At 29.3% G+C, this 23,700-nt stretch overlaps 2 protein-coding genes across 5 annotated transcripts; both read left to right on the forward strand.

Annotated features, from left to right (window-relative positions):
- Positions 1–486: 486 nt before the first annotated feature.
- LOC103487454 (metal-nicotianamine transporter YSL3-like) lies at positions 487–7,036 on the forward strand. 4 transcript variants are annotated; one of them, XM_051081633.1, is made up of 9 exons: positions 487–802; positions 954–1,006; positions 3,208–3,594; positions 3,745–3,917; positions 4,558–4,655; positions 4,763–4,897; positions 4,991–5,180; positions 5,763–5,910; positions 5,954–7,036. In XM_051081633.1, the coding sequence occupies exons 3-9, from the start codon at positions 3,228–3,230 to the stop codon at positions 6,886–6,888; spliced, it is 2,046 nt and encodes a 681-aa protein (XP_050937590.1). In that variant the 5' UTR covers positions 487–802; positions 954–1,006; positions 3,208–3,227; the 3' UTR covers positions 6,889–7,036. The 4 variants fall into 4 exon arrangements, with proteins under 4 accessions (XP_050937590.1, XP_008444004.2, XP_050937588.1 ...); XM_008445782.3 differs by having other exon boundaries at positions 488–802; positions 5,763–5,877; XM_051081631.1 differs by lacking the exons at positions 487–802; positions 954–1,006 and having other exon boundaries at positions 3,277–3,426; positions 3,540–3,594; positions 5,763–5,877.
- An 8,091-nt stretch (positions 7,037–15,127) lies between these two features.
- Positions 15,128–18,057, forward strand: LOC103487455 (heme oxygenase 1, chloroplastic). Its single transcript, XM_008445785.3, has 4 exons — positions 15,128–15,831; positions 16,780–17,003; positions 17,458–17,565; positions 17,682–18,057. Exons 1-4 carry the CDS (start codon positions 15,381–15,383, stop codon positions 17,772–17,774), a joined length of 876 nt encoding a protein of 291 aa, XP_008444007.1. The 5' UTR covers positions 15,128–15,380; the 3' UTR covers positions 17,775–18,057.
- The last annotated feature ends 5,643 nt before the right edge of the window (positions 18,058–23,700 follow it).

The raw sequence follows: 23,700 nt of genomic DNA on the forward strand, positions 1-23,700 counted from the left end.
ACTACTCATATTTTTTATCCACTCTGGAACTAGAATTTAGCGGTAATTAGCACAAGTTTAAAATATTTCTAACTATGACAAATTTAAACGACATCAGCTTTTATAGTTGTTGGAGCCCTATCATTATTATTATTATTATTTTGAGCTTTTCTAATGTAAAGAAATTCAACTTCTTCTAATATCCTGCTAAAAAACCAACGTAAGCACATTATGAACAACCATATTAGACAATAACACATACCTCTAAAAAAGAAGCGTTTTAAAAAGGGAGACAAAAACCTTTTTAGATTTTTGGTTTATTACTAATCAAGATCGAAAAGATGTTAAAAGCAGAGTAGGAGGTTTTGAGTTTGACCAGTGACGAAAGAATTCTGAAAATCCTTCCAACCACAAAAATATATGAATCAAAAAACATAAAACAAATTGGACATATCCCCATAAACACTATATCTCACTTTTAAAAAGAGAAAGGAACCCAAAACAATATCCATTCTTAGTTGAGTTTTTGGAAAACACACCTTTGCTTCAGGTTCCAAATTCCAATCACTCTCACAAATACTTCATCAGCTTAAATTTTAAGCTTTTACTTCTTTCATTTTTTCTCTTTGTCCACCATCAACAAGAATCTTAGCACAATCTTACGTAATTTAACAGAATCTTAGCACACTCTTCAATCTATTATCCTTATAAGCACCCTACCGTAGCCCTCCTTTAGTTCATCATCTAATCGCCCCACCCCCCCCTCGCCTTGCTGCTCCTACAAATCTGTCGCAGCTGCCCTCACGCCACCATCTTCAAATAGGTTCAGTTCCATTTGGTTAATTCAGTTATTAGTTTGATTCATTTGTTTATTTGATTTAGTTGTTTGTCTATTTTTTTTTTTCAATAGTGAAGGTTTTGTGAATCTCTATCATACATGATTGATTTGTTGATTGCTATGCAATTGTGTGCAGGTATATATTGTCATTATCGTGGTCATATTTTGGATACTATTTGGCAAAACGAAGTAAGTTGGTTTCTCATCTATTGTTGTTGTGTCTTCCTAGATTTTCATGCATTAACTTTCAAGATTTACTGAAATTCTACATAATCTCCTCCAATTTTCTTACAATCTAGTTAAAGTTAAACTAGGGAATTTGTTTTACAGTACAAAGTGAGTTTTGTATAAGTTAGTTCAACCCTAACGCAATAGTATTAAAAAATATAAGTAATTTTTAATTTCTAAACTTTCATAAAAATAACATAATTTAGTCTTTGAATTTGAATTTTACTTTTATAGTGATATAGTCCATATGTATTATTTTGGTAGAATTTAGTTTCTCAATTTTAATAAGTAATAATTTAGTCGATGTATTTTTAAATATGTAACAATTTAATCTTTAATTAATATATATATATATATATATATAACTTATTAATTTTTATTATTTCATGATATAGAGTTTGTATTTTTAAAAAAAAAAAATTGGGTGTCTAATAGTTGATTTAGGGAAGAAATCTCATTAAACTTATTACTAGTTTCTATAAAAGGAATTGAATGGTTACATAAATTGTTAAAGAGCTAAAGTATTAAAATTGAAAATAAATAAATAAAATTGTTATAAAGTAAAGCCATGGGATTAGTTCTTAAAAGTATTATTTTTAACCCTGTTTTTTTAAATTTTCATGGGTTGGAAAAGGGTCCAATAAAGTAGGTGAGATTAAGGTTTAGTTTACAAATAAATAGGTTTTGAATTACTTTGAAATCCTAAAATTTTTAATGCTTAGGGAGGATCCAAACAATTTGATGCTGAAAAAGGAAAAAAAGATTGAGATTCTGATTACTTTTATAGCACTTTTAGTTTAGTGTCTTCAAAAGATATATTTTCCTTTTATTTTATTACTAAATAAGAAATTATTATGTTTTCTTCTCTTTTTCTTCCCTTCTCTCTATTTCTTGTTCTACAAATAAAAAATAATTTTAGTTAAAATATTGTTTAGATTCAAGTTTGTTTAATTTTACTTTTTATAATTGTCTAATTTTACTTGCTCTACTCTCAATCAATCTTACAAAATTTGATTAAATAATAGTATTTTTCAAACAAAAAAATTGTTTTAAACAATAAAATTGTCAAAAATATATATAAATATAGCAAAGTTTTATAATTTATTGGTCATAGACATCTATTAGTGCCTATTAATGATTTGAGAATAGTAATATATCAATGTTTATCAACTTATATCAGTAATATTTTGCAATATTGTAATTATTTTTATTCATTTTGTTATATTTGAAAATTGTCCAAAATATAATATGTGAATATATTTTCATAATGTATAATAAAATTGGTATAGATAACAAAAGAAAAAAAAATTAATGCATGATAAACCAATTTTGGGACTAAATTTTAGATTTATTAAATATATAAGAGCTAAAATTAAACCATACTAAAATTGAATCAACTTCAAAATATACCAACCAAAATGAAAATTTAACGAATAATTTTTAAGGAGACCTCAAGTTGCATGGTTCCTACATGAAGTTTAATTTTAGACGACAAATCTCTACTTTACATAAAAGATTTATTCGTAAGTACTCTGTTTACAAATATAATAAAAATTTAAACTTAATTGATGTTTAAAGTTGATTGTTTAATGGTAGAGTTAATAAATTTTGTCATCTTGATAATTTTTAAAAATATTGTCATACGTTTAATTATTAATAAACTATATCAATTAGATTTAAAATATTAGTGAAGATATATACCGTATGCAAAAGATTTTTTATAAAATCTCATCCATAAATGTTGCTACATTTACATTATTCTAAAAATTATTACTATAAACACTGCTCCTTGTCTATACTTGTTTTATTTGCATATTCACTTTCTATCTATATTTAAAAAAAAAAAAAAAAAAAAAAAAAAAAAAGTTAGAAATGTAAAAGCTAAAAAAATAAATTTTAAGAATTTTTTTCTTCAGTAGACATTGACTAAAAAATCAAATCGAAATTAAAAGAAAATGGTTAGCAGAAGGGCCAACTATGTAATGTACTAATTTTTCATCATCCTTTTCCTGTGGGGGTAACAATCAAACAATCAAACAAACAAATCACAAATCTCCCACTCCTTAAATTTCTTATCTTTATTCTAAAATCTCATCTAATATCAAACTATTTATACCTCCAAATTTCTGGGTTCTTACGCTTGAAACTATGAACATTGTTAGATCTATAGCTGCTTATTCAAATGAGGAACTCCAACATAGAAGAAGTACAGGAAATTGAGACTAATGAAAGTAAAGAAGAAGAGAAGACTCAAAATGAAGCAGAGGATGTTAAAACAATCCCACCTTGGCCAAGACAGATTACAATCCGTGGCGTAATTGCAAGCATAGCAATAGGAATTATGTACAGTGTAATAGTGATGAAGCTTAATCTTACAACAGGTTTGGTACCAAATTTGAACGTTTCAGCTGCTCTTATTGCATTTGTGTTTATAAAGACATGGACTCTGTTGCTTGAGAAAGCTGGAATTGTATGCACTCCCTTTACACCACAGGAAAATACCGTCATTCAGACTTGTGCCGTTGCTTGTTATAGCATTGCTGTTGGAGGTGAGATAGCTATTGAAATGCTTTGTCGTTTTTTTGTTTGAAATGTCTTGAATCAATAGTCCACAAGCAGCGGATCTTTGGAGTAGTTAACATGCTATTAATTAACACCACATAATCTCTTTGTCAGCAGTGTTTGATGTTTTTGTGTAGGTGGCTTTGGATCCTACTTGTTTGCTTTGAGCAGGAAGACGTACGAGCAAGCGGGCGTCAACATGGAAGGAAATGCTCCTGGAAGCACCAAAGAACCAGGAATTGGTTGGATCACTGGCTTCCTCTCTGTTAGTAGTTTTGTTGGACTTCTTGCCTTGGTTCCCCTTAGAAAGGTATATTTCTTTCTCATATAAGGTATGTGTTTATGAATCTAAATTTGTTTTTGTACATGTCACATGCAATGTTATAAACACACCGATAAACAAGATGACTAATGCAACAGATAATAAAGACAAATGAACACATAGATTGGTAACTCTTTACGGTGAAAGTTACAGTGTGCTCAATAGAAAGAAACTTAGCTAATGAAGTTCAACAATTACAATATTAATAGGTAAAAATTCTTTACAAATGACTCACAAATGCTCAACTCCTACTTTCTACTTACGCGATCCCTAAGCTTGAGATTCACTAGCTACGACAAATGCTCTACAGTTGACAGGAGTTTGAGTTCTCCTCAAACTAACTTACTTAGGTTGCTCTTATGTATGAGCTCCTTTCAAATTTCTCTACAACCGAGAGAAACAATTCAACTTAGGTAACAAAATAAACTGCTCCAAAAACACACAATATGGGCAATCCTAAAAATGAAACAACATCTCAAGATAGGTCGCTTAAAGATATTCTGAAGGGTAAAAATCATCTCCGCAGAACAAAATGCTTTTAAAAGAAATTGCCAATCATCCTGCTGTAACATGATGCACTTGAGAACTTTAGATGCTTTTATTAATGGTGTCTTGAATTGTGTTGCAGATAATGATACTAGACTATAAATTGACTTATCCAAGTGGAACTGCAACTGCCGTTCTCATTAATGGTTTCCACACACCAAAAGGAGACAAAGCAGCAAAGTATGCAATCCCTTGCTAGTTCTTCTTCATTTAAAATGAAATTGTGTACTGAACACTTGATGTGAAAGTAACTGTGAAGAAACTTCTTCTATTCATTTCTTTTCCAGGAAACAAGTTCATGGATTCATGAAATACTTTTCATTCAGTTTTTTCTGGGCTCTATTCCAATGGTTTTATTCTGGAGGAGAAAAATGTGGGTTCTCACAGTTTCCTACATTTGGAATAAAAGCTTGGAAAGATTCGTGGGTGCTCAAAATCCCTATATTCATCTTATTTTCCATACTTGAAATTGGTTGGTTTTTTTCATTAAACTGATAGGCTTTTATCTTTTGCAGGTTTTACTTTGATTTCAGCTTGACTTATATTGGAGCAGGGATGATTTGCTCCCATCTTGTGAACTTTTCATTGCTTCTTGGTGCTGTTCTTTCTTGGGGCATTATGTGGCCTTTAATGAAGGAACTTAAAGGGGAATGGTATCCTGGATCTCTTCCAGAGAGCAGTATGAAAAGCCTCAATGGTTACAAGGTATATATAAAATTGGAAATAGGTCATCATTATTGAAATTTGTCCTCAATTCTGTTTTATTTTATTTTGTTGGATGTGAAAATGCCTTAAATCTATTATCTAATACTCTAAAAAACCAAGCACCGGTTTTCATTGCTTGGTTAGCAAGTCGAGGTCTAGGGGCTCAAAGGCAACACGGTCAAAGCCTAATTGTATTCAAATATATGTTTGGTGTTTACGATTTTGACCCCACGGTTTAGAAGAGTGCACTATCTGAACTTTCTAACTCTACCGGCATTTTTTAGTTTTTATTATTAGTTTTTTTAACAAAAAGAACACTCTTACGAAGAAATGAAAAGAGACTCATGCTTGAATTACAATGGGACATAATAAATAAGAAAACTAAGAGATTGTTTATGCCTCTTAATTAGATCTTATATTTTCTCTCTTATAATAAATTGTTATCTCTCTCTGTTCTTGAATGTAGCTGACACATTGTTAGTGAATCATGTAAATTTGTTTGTCAATTTCTATATTCTTTACTCTTTTATTTTTCTTTTTGTTTCTTTGATTGTCAGTTTTCTTACTCATTGATTCGTGCAGGTATTTGTATCAATTGCTTTGATACTTGGAGATGGGCTTTACCATTTCCTCAAAATTCTATATTTCACTGGTTCAAACATGTATGCAAAAGCAACCAACAAGAAGTTGAAAACATGTAAATTGATGATTCCTGATGTGCCATTCCCAAGTTTTCTTTCATTCATTATGACATGGTATTTATATGGATGCAGTCCCTGATGATTCAGTCCAAACTTTCAACGATCATCGACGAAAGGAAGTGTTCTTAAGAGACAGTATTCCGGTATGGGTGGCAATCACAGGGTACATCTTCTTCTCCATTGTCTCTATCATTGTTATCCCAATCATGTTCTCAGAGGTCAAATGGTACTACATAGTTGTGGCCTATACTTTGGCACCATCTCTTAGCTTTTGCAATGCCTATGGTGCTGGTCTAACTGACATGAATATGGCTTATAACTATGGGAAAGTGGCTCTGTTTCTGCTTGCTGCTATGGCTGGTAAAAACGATGGTGTAGTTGCTGGACTAGTTGGTTGTGGTTTGATCAAATCTATTGTTTCCATTTCCTCTGATTTGATGCATGATTTCAAAACTGGCCATCTTACACTTACATCTCCAAGATCCATGCTTTTAAGCCAAGCTATTGGTACAGCCTTAGGCTGCATTGTAGCTCCTATCACATTCTATATGTTCTACAAAGCATTTGATCTCGCCAACCCAAATGGCGAATACAAGGTCCCGTATGCAATCATATATCGAAACATGGCAATCTTAGGAGTTGAAGGCTTCTCAGCTCTGCCTCAGCATTGCTTGCAGCTATGTTATGGATTCTTTAGCTTTGCCATAGTAGCTAACTTGTTGAGAGATCTTACACTAGAGAAATTTGGGAAATGGATCCCATTGCCAATGGTCATGGCTGTGCCTTTCCTCGTTGGTGCTTATTTTGCAATCGATATGTGCGTGGGGAGCTTGATCGTGTTTGTGTGGCATTATCTAAATCGTGAAAAGGCTGGATTGATGGTTCCGGCTGTCGCTTCTGGTTTGATATGCGGAGAAGGATTATGGATTCTCCCTTCTTCAATTCTTGCTTTGGCTAAGATTCATCCCCCAATTTGTATGAGTTTTTTTTCTTCTAGTAAAAGTTAAATCTAGAAAGTGCTATGGAGTATTGAATCTTATAGATGCATATACAAGATGTAGAGAAGCTGCAAACTCTTCCTCAGTTTTAGAATGCAGCAAGTTTCAATAATGTTACTGTATAAGTTAAAGCTTAATAGAATACTCATTGTGGAAACTTTCAGTTACCTTACTATGGTAAGACTTGGCAAAGTTACCAACATGAACAAGCTTTTCAATGACAATTAAACAGGATAAGGCAAAAGATGAGAAAACCATGGACATGAGTATTAGAACAATTTATGCAAAGAAAATGTTTTCAAATGATGATAGAGAATTTGGCAGATCACCGGCTTCATTCAATAATTACTCCGGCTAAAACATGAATTGAATTGAGATCGACACTGAGAGAATCACTTATCTAATTAACCCTTGTTTCAAGTCTTGGAATTAGAAAAGAATGTTTGCCATTTCATTTTGTGAAATTATGGTTTTTGGTTTTAGTTTTCCATATTGTTACAATGTTTGCCATCATAAAATTTTCCCTTTGAAATAATTTTGTTAATAAAAACATTCTTACATACTGCATTCAATAAATATTAAACATAACGTAATAAAAAGTTTGATGAAGTGAAACTACATAAGAAAAACAACACTATACAAGGTCAAATCAATGTTTCCAAATTTACAAATTAGGAAAGATTTAGAACAAAACTTCTTAAAATATTTACTAATATAGAAAAATATCATAACCTATATGTGATAGACCACGATACAAGATAAATCTAAATAGTAGTCCATTTTAATCTATAATAATCTATTGTAGATAAATTGTGATATTCTTTTTATACTTTGTAAATATTTTATTTCATTTTATTATATTTGAAAATAGTCTAAAAATGTATTATATCATTGTATTAAAAAAATATTATATTGTTGTATTAATTAGACTTTATTTAATTTTGGTTGAAAATCAGTAGTTTTGTGTGTCTTATTTGCTTTTTAAATTTGTTTGAACCTTGGGGAAAGGTAGTCAATCCACCTTTTTAATTAAATTGAAAAAATAAGCTATTTTGAAAAAGATTATGTACATGTTAACCACATCTTTAAGTGACCTGGGTTTACACCAACATTTAATAGGATGTTTTTTATTTTTTTTTTCAATTATTATGTTCAAAAAATTTTATCCTATAGTACGTTTTTGAGTTCCAATCGATTTAGTCTAGGCATCTAAGAGAACAAATTAGTGTAGGTAGATCAATGTAGGGGAGTACATATGGAGAGAGAAAGGAATGAAAATTTGAAAATATTTTTTTTTAGAAAAGGAAAACTTTTATTTCAAAATAGTTAATACTTGACATTTAAAACATGTCAAGAAAACCAAACTATGGTTGACATTTTTAATGTCTCAAGTATAGGAAAAAAAATTTGAAAAATTATGCATTTTTTAGCTTTTTTGTTATTCTTGAAGTTTTTTCATTTTACTTGACAGTTTTTATTAAAAGTGTCAAGTATTTTTAGACTGCAAGCGTCAAGTAAACCTAATTTTGTAGCAGTAACAATACATTTCAGATAAATATAGTAATATTCTAAATTATTGTGTAGGTTTTTTGGGTGAACAGCATTCAATATCAAGTAATTAGATGGAACCATTCAACATGATGGGCAGATACCTTCTTGAAGATGAAGTTGTAGGATGTGGTATTATACAAATTTCGAGCCCTCATGCATGTGTTGTGTTGAGTAAGAAGCATTTATCAATTAAAGATTATGTTTCCCGATATTATCTTAACAAGAGTCTTTCTTTAATATACAAAGATGTCATTCATCCTTTAGCTGATCCACGTGGTTGGTAAATGTCCGATCGAATATGTAAGCTTCATAAACGTCGTTCTACCTTCTAATGTCTCGAGCGTTCAGTTTGTAGACCAAATAAGTTGAAAATTCCTTCTTAGATGAAGTTTAAGAAGCATGTCAAGTACGATCGTTGTGGAAGGGGCTGAGCACAATCGAGAAGAGATCATGCAAATATCCTATTCCTCGGTTAGTTGCTTGGTCAATCTTAGAAGCTTTATATTGTTTTATGTTTTTGTTATGTTTTTAGTAGAGACAACGTTATTTCTACTCTTTTTTATTGGAGTATTTAAAAACTTTTTAACATTTGAGACATTGAAATTTTTGTTTATTATGTAATTTTGAAATGGGTATCTTTAATATTTTGGTGTATGTCTTTATCATATTTCTGAGTGTTCTGTAAACAAATTTTTGTTGCAGTAACGTTTATACGAAGAAAATGCAATAGTGTATTGCGTTACAAAATATATGGTTTGAATAGTTTAAAGTGTAATATTCTATAGATTCCCTATGTTATCATTAACATAAGTTTTTCTAAATAATATAATGTACATGTACATCACGTTTACAAAATCTCTTTCTATTAGAAGGTTAAAATTCATAAACCAGACCTAATGATATTCAATATTCATGTATAACTTCAAATTTCACGTCCTTAACATTTAGTAAAATATATTGATATATGGTACATAATATTCAAATGTTTTTCAATAGACGTTGAGATTCATAAATACTAATTAGTTTTACAAACCTATAATAAGATCTATAATAACAAAAAGCCTAATTCTCTTTGCCTGTGTTGCTAGACCAAAACGCCTACTTTCTCGTGTTAGAAAGCTTTGAATGAGTGGGAAGTTTAACTTTGATTTGAATTTTTCGAATGATGAATATAATGTCCCATTTAGTAGAGAGTACAAGATAAAGTATAATACCAAATATTGATAAATTTGTAGGAGGATCCATAACAAGATACAACCAAACAAAACAAATCGAATAAACTATAATAAATTTAATAAAATTGAGGAGGGAGAAACGAGATACACAAGTTAGAAAGGAGATATAGGAGAGAGAAGTGAGATTGGAAAAAAAATACATAAACTGAGTAAAGAGAAATGAGATATAGGAGAGAGGAACCAGATCAAGATAATCTCAAGATCAAAATAGTAAATTCCTACATGACTTAAATAAGCAAATGCATAAATTTCATCGACTAAGTTTTTTTTTTTTTCTCTTTGGATAGTTGCAAATATAGCAATTATATTCAAAATAATAAAGTATATAGCAACACTTTAAAAAAAATGTAAATATAGCAAAATATGTCAATGATAGGAGTCTATCACTCATAGAGCATGTAACAAATGTTGGTCTATCACTGATAAACCTTAAGAGCCTATCAATGATAGAACTCTATCATCGATAGACTTTGCTATATTTGCAATTTTTTAAAAATATTGCTACATACTTAGTAATTATTCTAAAAATTGCTACGCACTATAACTACCCTTTCTTTTTTAGTACTAAAACTCCAATTTATTTCTTGGAAAGACACTTAATATATTAAGAATGAATAACAAAATATGGTATGCATCATTAGGATTTCTTGCAATCCTAACATGTATCCAAGATTTTTTTATATATATTTTATTTCTTTAAAACATCGTGTCTTGAACTCTTGAATTTCTAAAACCAAGTGGAGAAAAATATATTCATATTTCCCAATCCCGAGATAAGCAACTTGCACCTTTCCTTCTCCATTTCTATTCAACCTCAAATAAAACAAAACCAAATATATTATTATATTGAAATATATTATAATACCAAAATAATATATTAATAGCAAACTATATATTGTATACAAGAGAGAATATTATATAGTAATAAATAATAATATTGCAACGTAGGAGAGGTAAGAAATATATGGAAAAAAAAATACGATTTTGATTCTTAGATTACAGTTAAAGTTGTTAGAGATAACAAAACTATGAGTAACTAAATTAAAGACCCAAAATTGGATGGTTTATTTCATTTCTTTTAAAAAAAGAGTTGATAAATATTAAAATATCACAATAATTATTTTTTCAATCGAAAAATATGGCATGTTCATTATAACCATTCTAACACTCTAAATAAAAAATTAAACTATGGTACCACTCAAAATAATTTCAAAATAACTTCTTTTATCATATGACTTTATAATACTTTTTTACTCGACATGTGTTTATGAGTAAATATTGGACATGGTCAACATTCAGAATATATATATATATATATATATTTTTTTTTGTGCATTAAATGTGACACTTGATCAGCATCAAAATGCACATTTATATCAAATAATAAAATTATTAAATTTCAATTACTGCTTAGAACTTACAAATATATAAAATTAATAAAAAGAATACATATTGTACACATCAACTTACATAATTTTTTTTAAACTACGGCACAAAACAAAAGTTAAATGTAAGCTTAATTTGACATAATAATTTTTTTCATATCGAGTCTAGAAATAAAACATCAATCCGTTTGTAAGTTATAAAATTTATAAGATTTATATAAATTAATAATTAAGTTGTTTTTTCTCAAAAATCTAAGTTATAGATATCATTGTCAGTCATGTTGTTTGACGAAATAAATTCCCATTTTTAGGTTTTATAAGCGTTCATACAAGAAATTAGAGGTATTTGAATATTTTCATCCGATATCAAATCAAGATAAGATCATATAAATATTTGATTTTTTCTATACACACTTATATAAACAATTTAAAAATCAGTCAACAACATGTGTTATGCATTATTAGTCTTAAAGTCTAGCAAAATATATAATTTATTCATTTGAGATTCCTTTTAAGAAACTCAATCCATGTAATTATACATTTTATTACGCATTAAACTTTTCTTTATTTCATATTACACATGAGTCTATTAAATTTTACTAAGAATTAAAAATTTTAGGGAATTGTTAATAATAGAATCTTTGACAAAATATTTAAAACCAGATACAATAAATTTTATTTTTTAATAGTTTTGTTATATGAAATGTCAATAGTTTGTTAATTTTTTTTTATTTTTGAAAAAATCCTAAAATTTTATTATTATTACCAAATCGAGCATATAGTCGAATTCAACATTCAATATATCTTTGCGACTAAAATGAATGGACTTGAAACACTCGGTTCTTAAATTTTTTCTCTTTTTTAACTCATCTAATGAATTGTACCTTTTTAGATATAGTAAATATATTTGAAAGGTAGAAATTATTAGCTCAAATGTATTATGGCAGCATAAACCCAAATTTGATTATTACACGTCAAAGTATGAGTATAACTTTTTTTGTGAGGTTGGAAATTTGAATCTATATTTTAGTACTTAAAGATTTAAAAAGTATAATTATTAATTCCAAAAAATATAATCTACTATTATTAATAGTGTAAATGCCAAGAAAAACTTGAGTTAACTAGTATCAATGCATGTGTGTTGAAGATTAAAAAAGTTCGTTGTAGTTCATTTCTTCTCAATGGCACTAAAAAACTAATATAAATAATTAACATACATACATACATATATATATATAATTATTTTACCATTTGATAAGTTTAGTTCAAGTGATTTGATCATCCATTTTCACATTTTTCACGTTTTTTTTTAAGAAAGAGAGAAACAAAAACAAAATGTTAGAAGGAAATAAAGTTTGATACACTCTTTAGTGTTTGATAATTTAGGAATAATGCAATTTTGGTTTACGAGGTTTTCAATACTATTGAACAATTTTAATTACTTTTGACAGCTACGTTTTGAGATGGTTTTGGAGAGGTCATAACATTGAACAAATAATATTATGTCAATACCTTTGCAAACTATCAGCTATCTAATTCATCAATTGATGGATACGTCATGTTTTTTTATTTGTTAATTAACCGTCTAAAACATTTAAAATTATTTTTCAAATTTCAAATATTCATTTTTTAAACTTAAAAAACTTTTAGACATCAACTTCAATAGCCTCCAATTTTCTTTTAATAAAAACAACAAAGTATCATTTTTCGAACAGCTTGGATATTAAAATTGATTTTTCAAACATGTAAGACCGACTTTAACAGAAATATAAGTAAATGTCAGAAACAGAATTAAATGTGGAAGTGTACTTATGTTAATTGTTTTAATTATTATTATTATTATTATTATTATTATTATTATTATTATTATTATTATTATTATTATTATTATTATTATTATTAAGTCAACTTTTTTTTTCTTTTTTTTTTCTTTTGCCAAAAATAAGCAGAATCAAATAATTTTAAATTTGGACAATATATAATGTAAATACATGATTTTAAATCTTCTTAGTTCGTGTAAGCGAAAAAGAAATGCAAGTCAATCTTGTGCTTAACTTTAGGGAGTAGTTTTCTTTATTAAAACAGAAAATGAAAGGGAAGAATTCTTATATCAATTGTTGGGAAAAGTGGCATAAGATTTTCTATACACAAATTGACTTTATATATTATATTTATAAAAATCAGCGAGTGGGTTTAATATCATTCATGCTATTCAATTTTCATTATTTTAATATTTTCATGGGTGTTTCTATATTTTTATGAATTTAATATTAACGGAAGGGTTATATTATATCGTATATATATATATATATAAGTAGAGTTTATGTTTATATTCAAATTTTTTTCATTGTGTAGAAGAAGGTTTTACTTTGGAAAATTAAAAGTTTAATACCTTTAAACTTTGTAGTTTACTCCTAAACTATCAAAAAGTTTTAAAAAATGTCCTCAAACTTTTAAAAATGGTTAAAAAAGATATCCTTATGGAAACGGTTAAAGTTTTGTTTAAAAAATACCCCTAAATTATTGAGAACGTGTCCTAAATACCCTTGAGCTTAGAAAAAGTTTAAAAATAATCTCATTGATCCAAATTTTACACTAATTTTCTAATGAACAACCAAAATAAAAACTAAATTTGAAGTTAAAACCAATCTTAAATTTATTTGACTATTAATACACAATAATAGAGCACAAACACAACCAATCTCTATAGTTATTGTTGTAATTAACTTACACTTAATTGTCAAATAAAAAATGTATTTGACTATTAATACATAGTGATAGTTTGATAGATTAATGTGAGAGTTTTTTTTTTCTTTTTTGACTAGTAATTGTTTTAGCATGTTTTAAGAAGAAAAATGTTTATTTTGGAACTTTGTGAGATTTTCTGAAATTTTATGTTTTAACCAAAGTTTAAAATATCCATGTCGATAGTTTGCCATTTTAATGATGTGGCATTAGTGATTTTTTTTTATGAAACCATGAAAATTTTGCTTTTAGATTGTTTTTATTCAGTTTTATAAAACTTTCTTTTAATTTTATTCTTTCAAGTTTAGTTAAAAGAACTTTTTGAATCATGTGTTGAGTTGCATGTCAAAAAGTATTCAAGTAAAATTCATCTTCTCGTCTTAGTCTTATGGAATACAATTTTCTTGGACCCAAAAACTTGTTTTTCTTTCTTTCTTCTTCTTCTTTTCATTCTTTTTCTTTTTTGTCTTAAAATCATTGATTTTAAGATGATTTGTGTCAAACACAATCCTTAAAGGGTTTTTAGTGATTGAAAATTATGGTTCTTATATAAAAAGAATTCGAGGACTTAATTATTCCCAAAATTTGACATAATTTTATAAAACATCGGACGAAATGAGATGATAAAGGAAGAAATTCAAAGGTAGAATTTGTAATTATAGGATTAAATTTCAAAAATAAAAAACAAAAACCATAATAGAGAGTCTAACATGAAATTTCATTAATTCTCATCCATTTAAAAATGTTGTTCTTTGTAAGGAACAGTAAAAATCTCTCTAAGCTCCTTAGTTTGAGTAAAATAGTATAAAAATAAAATTGATTAATGCACAATTAACCATCAAATAACTTAATCAAAATTTATAAACTGTGGATGAAAATTCCAATATTGTTCTCTAAGAGTTTTATCCAACATTTATTTTATAAATCATTAAATATATAAGGAATTTTTTAAAACCATGTTTATTTATATTATTACTTTTGTAAAATTTACATAATTCATCTAAGTTTAATGATAATTTGATCTGATTAAAAAAAAAAATACAATTCGATAAAGTGGAGATGAAATTTAACTTTAAAAAATAATTTCTTACCTGAAGAAATTTATATACAAATAAAAGTCAAATTGAAAAGGAAATAATAAATACTTTATTAGAAATGGTAAATGTTATTTTGAGAATAATTTAGTTAGTTCCAAATTTGGTTAAATGAAACAATTTTGTAATAAATAAAGAAAATTATGCAATAAACAACCTTTTCCAATTTTATTTTCTCTAAAAAAAAAATTAATTAATTAAGGAAAAAATGCGCTTTAAATAAACACACGTTGGTTGGAGTTATCCAGCAGCGACTGAATCCCCATTCCCCAACCTTGCTTCTTCGTTCCCCTGTCTTCTTCAAATTATTTGGTACCATCAATTTTCTACAGTTTCCTCTTCCATAGCTTTTTCTTCAAGATTACGTGAACCCCTTTTTCAAGCCATCTCTCTCTTTTCTTCTTTCTTTCTTTCTTTCTTTCTTTCTTTCTTTCTTTCAACTCTTTCTTACACTCTTCAATCAACTTACCCACTACTCAGTTTCTTCGATTATGGCTTCCATTAACTCAATTTCCCCTTCTCAATCCCTTTTCAAAAATACCCTTTTCGTAATTCCCACTTCTTTTTCGAACCTCAATTTAGATTCCTGTTTCTTACCCAACAAAAGGGTTCCTATTTCCCTTCGATTTCAGAAGAACCCAGTTGGGATTTCAACAGTTCGAATGAGGACTGTGCCCTTTGTTTCGGCTACTACTGCGGAGAAGCCGCAGAAGAGATACCCTGGTGAATCGAAAGGGTTTGTTGAGGAGATGAGGTTTGTGGCGATGAAATTGCATACTAGGGATCAAGCTAAAGAGGGTGAGAAAGTTACTAAAGAACCCCAAGAAGGGCCTGTTGGTAAATGGGAGCCGACTGTTGAAGGGTATTTGAAGTTTCTTGTGGATAGTAAACTTGTTTATGATACTCTGGATAGAATCATTGCCAAGGCTGTGTTTCCTTCCTGTAAGTTATTTTTCCTGAAATTTTTTGTTTCCTGATTTCTTGGATTCACTCTGGCCGTGGCAAATGTTGTTCCAGTTTTTACTTATAATGCATTTGCTTATTCAGAATATTTCTTCGCTGAATATTTTATTATGAACTTTGGGGTTACAGGATTTGATTTTGCTACATGAGCTTTTTCTTTTTTTGACTTGTTGCACTGTTGTCTCATTAAAAAGAAAAAGGGAAAGATGTGCACTATTGTGCAGTTCATTTATTTTTCTTTAAAGATAAAATAGCTTCCAATAGCTTAGTAAGCTTCTGATTCTCCTAACCGGCCTTCTCTTCCATTAAAAAATCACATCGTGTATTTTGATTATGCTAGTGTTGAGAAAGAGGGTTGGGGGTATTAGTGGTGGTTTGGTTGATAAGTTACTGGAGACAACATAAAGCTCTATGAATCACATATGTGAGTAACCGAATTGATTATGAGTTCATTACTGCGTAGTCGTTTGAATGTTAGTCCTTTGCATATATGAATCTGCACCAATTGATCTTCTCTTCAGTTATCGATCTTGATCCTTTAAACATCAAAACCCATAATTGCTTTTTTGATTACTGACATTGATGGTCTTTCCAAGTTTGGATAAAGTAAGCGACTTTGTTGCACTCTCTCTCTCGTTTTCCTTTATGAAGTAGAAAATCATCTATGGATACACTGGCTACTACTCAAATTATGTTGAAGGTTATTGGTAAAACCTTTCCAAGATATATGTGAGTGGAGAATTAGGATCTATTGTTAAATTGTTAAGTTAGATCTGCTTGATTATGATTTGAAGGCTTATTTAAATTGTGTTTAGTAATCTTTATGACACTTAAGCTTTGTGCATGATTCTTCTTCAAGTTCACACGTAAGTATCATAGGAAAGCTAATTGTGGGAAATTGATGAAGTCTTTTGTATGTGGTAATAGATGCAGAGTTCAGTAACACCGGATTGGAAAGGTCTGAACCATTGGCAAAAGATTTGGAGTGGTTCAAAGAACAAGGCTATGCCATTCCAGAACCTTCTTCTCCTGGAGTCACCTATGCTCGTTATCTCGAAGAGCTGTCGGAAAAGGATCCTCAAGCATTTATTTGCCATTTTTACAATATATACTTTGCCCACACTGCTGGTGGTAGAATGATTGGGCGGAAGGTAAACAAACATTTTCTTGAAAATCTCTTTCTGAGCTTTGTATATTTATGTATGCAAATTCACATTCACCATATGTTCATATTCGTTCTTCCTGTTACATAATTGGTTCTGAGTCGACTGCCATGAGTTGATAAAAAGACTTAAAGTGAATGATTTTTAGTTATGATGTGCACCTACACAGAGAACTGTTGTATAATCTACCATAAAAAGATTGAAAGTATTTGCCTATTTGGTTTGAGCATAATTTGACTGGCTATTGTTACTTGTCCTAAAGTTGCAATGAACTATTTAAAAGTGTCAAAACGTTATATTTGTTGGAATTTCACAGTCATGTACATAACTATCATATAATCTACATTTCCACGTAACCCTTTCCTGTCTTCATGCTGTGTTAGTTCTTCCCTTGCAACTATATATTGACTTAGTCTCACACTTCTACGTTCATCTACTTCAGGTAGCAGAAAAGATACTCGACAACAAGGAGTTGGAATTTTATAAATGGGACGGTGACCTTTCCCAAATGTTGCAGAACGTAAGGGAGAAGCTGAACAAAGTCGCCGAAGTAAGTCACTGTCTTCCTTCCTAGAATGTCCTTTTGTAATTTCCGTACTACCAAACCATTTTGTTTGATAAAGCTGTACTAAACACGATGTTGATTACCATGTGTTCTTATACCAGAGCTGGAGTAGGGAGGAGAAGAACCATTGCCTTGAGGAAACTGAGAAATCTTTTAAGCACTCGGGAGAAATTCTTCGTTTGATACTGTCATGATGACAACAGCAATGACAGCGATAAACACAATGATGACACTTGCTTGTCTTGCAATAGTAATGCTATTTTTCTTTTGTACAGCTCTAATGGGTTATTTATGCCCACCATCTCGTCCAAGCCTAAATTTCTTAGATTTCCCTTGTTGGAACTTCTATTTTTATTTAAGGAAGAAAAGTATCTGTTTGTAAACTCTGAAAGTTGTATCCTGAAAGGGATATTTAAGTGTATTTACAGGAATCAGTTTGGCTATTGCTTTATTGGAAGAAAGCTTATGTTTATTTTATTTTATTATTATTTTTTGAATAAGAGAGAGGAGAAGAGAATTGAATGGCAGTTTAGTAAACTTGAGAGTATTAATAAAGAAAACACCAAAAACAAAGTTGACTTGCATTTTGAATGGATAGTTAAGAGAGTCGCAACAATATGAGAGAGACTGCTTGAGAGTAATTTGATGTTACATATGATTCAAAATTAAGTAGTGAAAATGGAATTATTTGCTTCGAAGTTCCAAAGGTTTATTACTCTTATAAAACTAATAAAGAAAGAGTAATATTTAGGTGTATAAAATGAAGTATTATTCTTGCTCAGGTCGTATTTGTCTCTATACATCTCCTTTGTGGAAAAAATATATACAAAAGGATATCTTTTTTTTTTTCTATTTTTCTAAAAGAAAGATTTATCACTTAAAAGACTTGTAATAGGGTACTTGAGTTACCTATACAAAGTTGAATGATATTTCCGATAGATCAAAGTATTATTTTTATTTATAAAAGAGTGATTCAATAATAAATTATATGAAATGTTTTTTTTAAGGTTTTCCAAGCATTTTTTTTATTAGAAACATTTCATTCTTAAAAAGAAAGAAAGGGAAATTCCAAGCACCTAGAGGTAACTAAAAAAGAACGCCAGTTGGAAAGTTTAGCGAGAAAGGCTAAAGTTGTTAAATGAGTGCTCAATTTTACACCAATAGAAGGTCGTGGGAATAGAATGTAAAAAAAGAAAAAAAGAAGTCAAACAGGAGATAGAATTCTGAAAGAGACGCCTATTATGCACGTCCCATAAAGTTCAAAAGGAAGGCCGAAGAATAGCTAACCAAATAATCTTCTTGCAATCAAAGAATGGGTATCCCACCATAAAAGAGCTTAGGATGTCGTAAATATTATTGGAATGAGCAATAGACCGTTCAAAAACCTTTAAAATTTTATTCCAAAATCGCCAAGCAAAAGGATAATGAATAAAAAGATGAGCAAGGGGAACATGAGCAGAACACATAAGAAACCAAGATGGACATACATATGATGCTTGAGATGATCAACAGTGTTAATGGCATTATGGCTAAGCTCCCAATAAAAAAAGTTATTTTTCTTTGGTAAGTGATCCAACCAAACAAAATAAAAATCCCTTTCAGAAGGCTCAAGAGCACTTGTCAAGTCATCAATGAAGGGTTTCATAATGAAAGTAGATGATGAGTCAATGGTCCATCTCCAAGAATTAGACACTAGACGAAATCTAACGGAGGACAAGATTGTAGACATGGAACCCCATTCCTGAATTTCAGATTTAGTAAGATTACGTTGAAAGTGCAAGTCTCAAGTCTTAGAATCAACTATCCATGTTTTAGCAATAGAAATATTAGTAGTACAAGAGAGATAGAACAAGCGAGGAAAAATCTCAAAGAGCATACCACAATCAAGTCATCGATCTTTTCAAAAGAGATAGTGTCACCAATATCAAGACGATGTTGAGTCTGAGAAGAATAAGGTTAATAATATGGCAGATGAAACTTCATGGAGACTTAGAAAACGACCTTCTACCAGTGATCGGCCAGACACATGAAGGATAGTAGTAATTAGCCACAATGAGCTTATGCCACAAAGCATCAAATTCATGTCAAAACTGCCAAATCCATTTTGCCAAAAGAGCAAAATTTCAATGACGAAAATTATAAATGCCAAGACCACCAAGAAGCCTAGGGTGTTGAGTAGTAGACCAACTGACATTATGCATAGTATTTTCACCACAAGATTTATCCCAAAGAAAATCACGAATAAGTTTTTCCAAGAGGTTAACATCATTTGGAGCATGAAAGAGAAATGGGTAATAAGTAGGCAAGCTAGAACGAGTGACTTGGATAGAGGTGTGACGACCACTATTAAAGATATAGCATATTTCTAGTTATGATGCTTATGTTGGAATCTTCTCAAGAATAGGTTGCTAGAAAATCATCGTCATGAAAAAGAAAAGGTCAAGATAAGAGGTTGGAAGAAAAGGTCAAGATAAGAGGTTGGCCACCGTCCCTCTTTACATCCAAAACCGACACAGTACCAAGATCATCGTCAGTGATGTGAAGAAAAGATGTATAGATAAACCAGATACTTGTTTAAAGATATATGAATTAATTAACTTCAAACAGACGGATAAGTGGAGCGCAATTAGTAGTAGATTAGAGCAATGCCTCTTCATAAATTTCAAGTGATTTAAAATAAATTTAGAAGCACCAATAGGATGGGTGGCAATCAAGTGTTTAGATAGACTATGGTCCAAAGGCGGCATAAGCAATCTGCAACGCCCAAATGAAAAGAAAAGGAGAAAAGCGGAACACCTTGTTTGATACCACGAGAGTGTGGATAATCTTACCATGTAGTTTTCTATTAATAAATGATAGAAAAAATTTAATTTGCCTAGAGATGTAGCCATGAATCCACTTATACCCAACCCTTCCAAAACCTTTAGCCCGAAGAATAGAATCTAAGATATCTCAATCGACAGTATCAAAAGCCTTTAAAGGAAAGCACCATTCTTTTCTTTAAGATTAATAACTGCACCATTCTTCGTATCATGAAACTAATAGATATGAAACCCTAGAATTTAATTATAATTAGGAACGAACCCCTAATATGGTCTAAAACCATAAATTAATTTGACAACAACCGGCCCAACGAAGAGATTAGATTTAGATTACCCTTTGATCGAAGACCAAGAGATATAAGGAGAACTTAGTTCCTCACTCCAAGTTCGAACACTCCACAAGTACTGTAATCAAACTTATAACTTGAATGTTCTTAGCATGCAATCTAGAATAAAAAATTGCATAAAAGTGGTGATGAGACTTTGTCATCTACTTGAGAATTTCTATCGATAGAAAAGTCATCTAAAACTTCAATTGTGAAATAATCTTCTTTTAAACAATCTAAAGGCAAAGTTTAAATAACCTTCCAATAAAACCCTAATGTATTGTAAAAGACTAAATTAACCATACTTAAATGTTATTAAAAAGGATAAAATTGGAAATTATTAAAATTACATCATAATTATTAAGTAAACCTAATTAGTAATTTGATGCTTGGCCGGTTTATATCATCAATCATCAACCAAGACTACAATTCTAGTTCAAGAGACACAAACTTAATTAAAGAAGTTTGAAACTCAATGGCATTTGAATGATCTTGGCTTCAAATACAAATTTGGATTCCACAATTTAAACCAAAATAAATTAATGTCAAGTTAAAATGTGTTCACACGACAACATTTTAGTACATACCTTTATGAAACTAACGAACACATTTCCAAAACTACAATCAATATTACATACTTTTAAAAGTAGCTCAACGAATATTAAGAATATATCAAATAAAGCTCTGAATTAGAACTTATTGAGCTACAATAGAGTTTCAACGAATAAACTAAATTACAACATTAAAAATGAAATTGAAAAGTCTGAACAAAATTAACTTCACCACTTAAATATCTTACCAAAGAGGCTTGGGTCTTTGGTAGCTAGAACAAGATTGAGGGAGTTCAAAACTAGGGTGAATCCATAAACAAAAGTTTAATGTTGGGGACAATTCTAGAACACTTTAGTTTAGTCCAAAAAGATTTTAGAGCAACATTACTCTCTAGATGATCTTAGCCAAAGGAAACTAAGTATGTACAAGTTGGAAGTGTCAAGTAAAGCATGTTTTTTAGTAGTTATGTAGCATAAAACAATCAATTGATTCATCAACAAAGACAAAAGCTTACTAAAACAGAGTTTTAACTATTAAAACACAATAGAACAAGAGAGATAAATTAAACTTAAACAAACTTGAAACTCAACGACCTTAAATGATCTATGCTTTAAATATATATTTGGATTTCACGAGCTAAACCAAAATACAATAAACAAAATGTCAAGTTAAAATGGGCCTCATGGAGCAAGACTTTATCAAATATATACTTAAAAGTGTTCGGGAAACCATACAAAAAGTCACAAATCCAACGAGTGAAAAATGAAAACTCTGAGAGAAAAGAACTTTGTGTTCATTTAATTATTAGTTAATTAACAAAAAAAAAAAAAAGGAAAGAAAGAAAACAAGAAATCCAAGGAAAACACCATGGACAAAGAAATTCAAGGAAGCACTGCTTCCACTTACCTGAGACGACGCGCAGCGGTCGACACCTTAAAAAGGATAATTTTAAAAATGATAAAAAAAAGGAGTCGTCACCAATCTCTTCTACGGTGTGATTGAACACTAAAATAAAGTAAATAATTTTAAATAAAATAAAAAAATGGTCTGCGAAAAATATAGATTTAAAACATTGATTAAATTCATTTTTTCTTGGGATCAAATCTCGGATTTTCAAAAATATTGATCCCTCACCCCAATGATCTAGAAATAATGGACTCCAAAAAATTTCTAAATTTAAGATTTTTTTAGCGAAATCGATGAGAGTTATTAAAAAAAGTTGATTAAAAAATCTTAAGAAATATAGATTTAATTTTGAACTTTCAAAAACATATAAAGATATAATTTTAAAAGGAACAATTTCTAAATGGTATAAAAATGAAAATTAAGAAGGATTTCAAAATTACTTGTGATTTAAGCTAAAAAATGAGAAATTTTAAATAGAGATCAAGTAGGTAATAATGCACAATATAATAAATAAAATCAAATATGCAACACAACAAATTAAGCAAATAATGTAAGATTTTTACAAAAAAGTATTGAGGGTTGATCTTGGACTCCCAAAGAACCGAGCCCCTCACCTCAAGAATTTAGAAGTAACGAACTTCCAGATATTTCTAAATTCCATCTTCAGAATTTTTTTTAAGAATAAAGTATATAAAGAAAAATGGTATATATAAACAAGAAATCAAATTAATTAACTATTAACTATAATGCAAAATAATACCATAGTAGATTGACAAAATAAATACAAAGTAAAATGTTAAAGAAAACATGCATACATATATTTAAACACATACAAAGCATAAGATATGAATTAAGAATATAGGATTTGGATAAGATGATAAAAATATATCGTTTATCGAAATAAACTGCAGTAGAATTTTAATTTAAAAGACAAAGAAAAATAAAATAAAAAAGAACGAAATATATAATCACAGAGTTTAAAGTAGTAGGTAGTAATAATAATAATCATGATAATAATGAAAATAAATGATAAGAAAAAGAAGGGAAAAAAAAAAAGAAAGAAAGAGAGAGGGGTGTAACCTAAACAACACAACAACAATAATAATATAAAAATTAAAGAAAAATAATAACATTAATAATGTATAGATGATGATGATGATCATAATAATAATAAGAATAGTAATAGTTATAAAATTTTCTTTATTCCTAGTTCTTTTTGTTATGTTTTAGAGAAAAGAAAATGAAGATTCAGAGTTGACACTAAAAAGATAATAACGATAAATAAAATAATACAATCTTTTTTCTTATGTCTTTCTCTTTCTCTCTATCTTATTTTAGAGAGAAGAAAAACGTTAAAAGTTTCGAGAAAAAATGGAATAATGATAAGTAAAAAAATAAGAAACGAGTAGTAAGAGAAAACAATAAGATTTTCTTTACGCATTTTTTTTCTTATCTCAACCTTTAAAAAGGGAAGAATAAAAAGATTGAAATCCCAAAGGAAATCACTTGTTGTT

This window comes from Cucumis melo, chromosome 2, assembly GCF_025177605.1.
Source record: "Cucumis melo cultivar AY chromosome 2, USDA_Cmelo_AY_1.0, whole genome shotgun sequence".
Lineage (NCBI taxonomy): Eukaryota > Viridiplantae > Streptophyta > Magnoliopsida > Cucurbitales > Cucurbitaceae > Cucumis > Cucumis melo.

What these genes read in the sequence shown, in the direction of transcription:
- LOC103487455 (XM_008445785.3), top strand. Translation starts at nt 15,381, where the DNA reads ATGGCTTCCATTAACTCAATTTCCCCTTCTCAATCCCTTTTCAAAAAT. An exon ending in CAAGGCTGTGTTTCCTTCCT is followed by an intron (nt 15,832 to 16,779) that starts GTAAGTTATTTT and finishes ATGTGGTAATAG; the next exon opens with ATGCAGAGTTCAGTAACACC. An exon ending in AGCTGAACAAAGTCGCCGAA is followed by an intron (nt 17,566 to 17,681) that starts GTAAGTCACTGT and finishes TTCTTATACCAG; the next exon opens with AGCTGGAGTAGGGAGGAGAA.
- LOC103487454 (XM_051081633.1), top strand. Translation starts at nt 3,228, where the DNA reads ATGAGGAACTCCAACATAGAAGAAGTACAGGAAATTGAGACTAATGAA. An exon ending in AAAGGAGACAAAGCAGCAAA is followed by an intron (nt 4,656 to 4,762) that starts GTATGCAATCCC and finishes TTTCTTTTCCAG; the next exon opens with GAAACAAGTTCATGGATTCA. An exon ending in TCCTGATGTGCCATTCCCAA is followed by an intron (nt 5,911 to 5,953) that starts GTTTTCTTTCAT and finishes ATATGGATGCAG; the next exon opens with TCCCTGATGATTCAGTCCAA.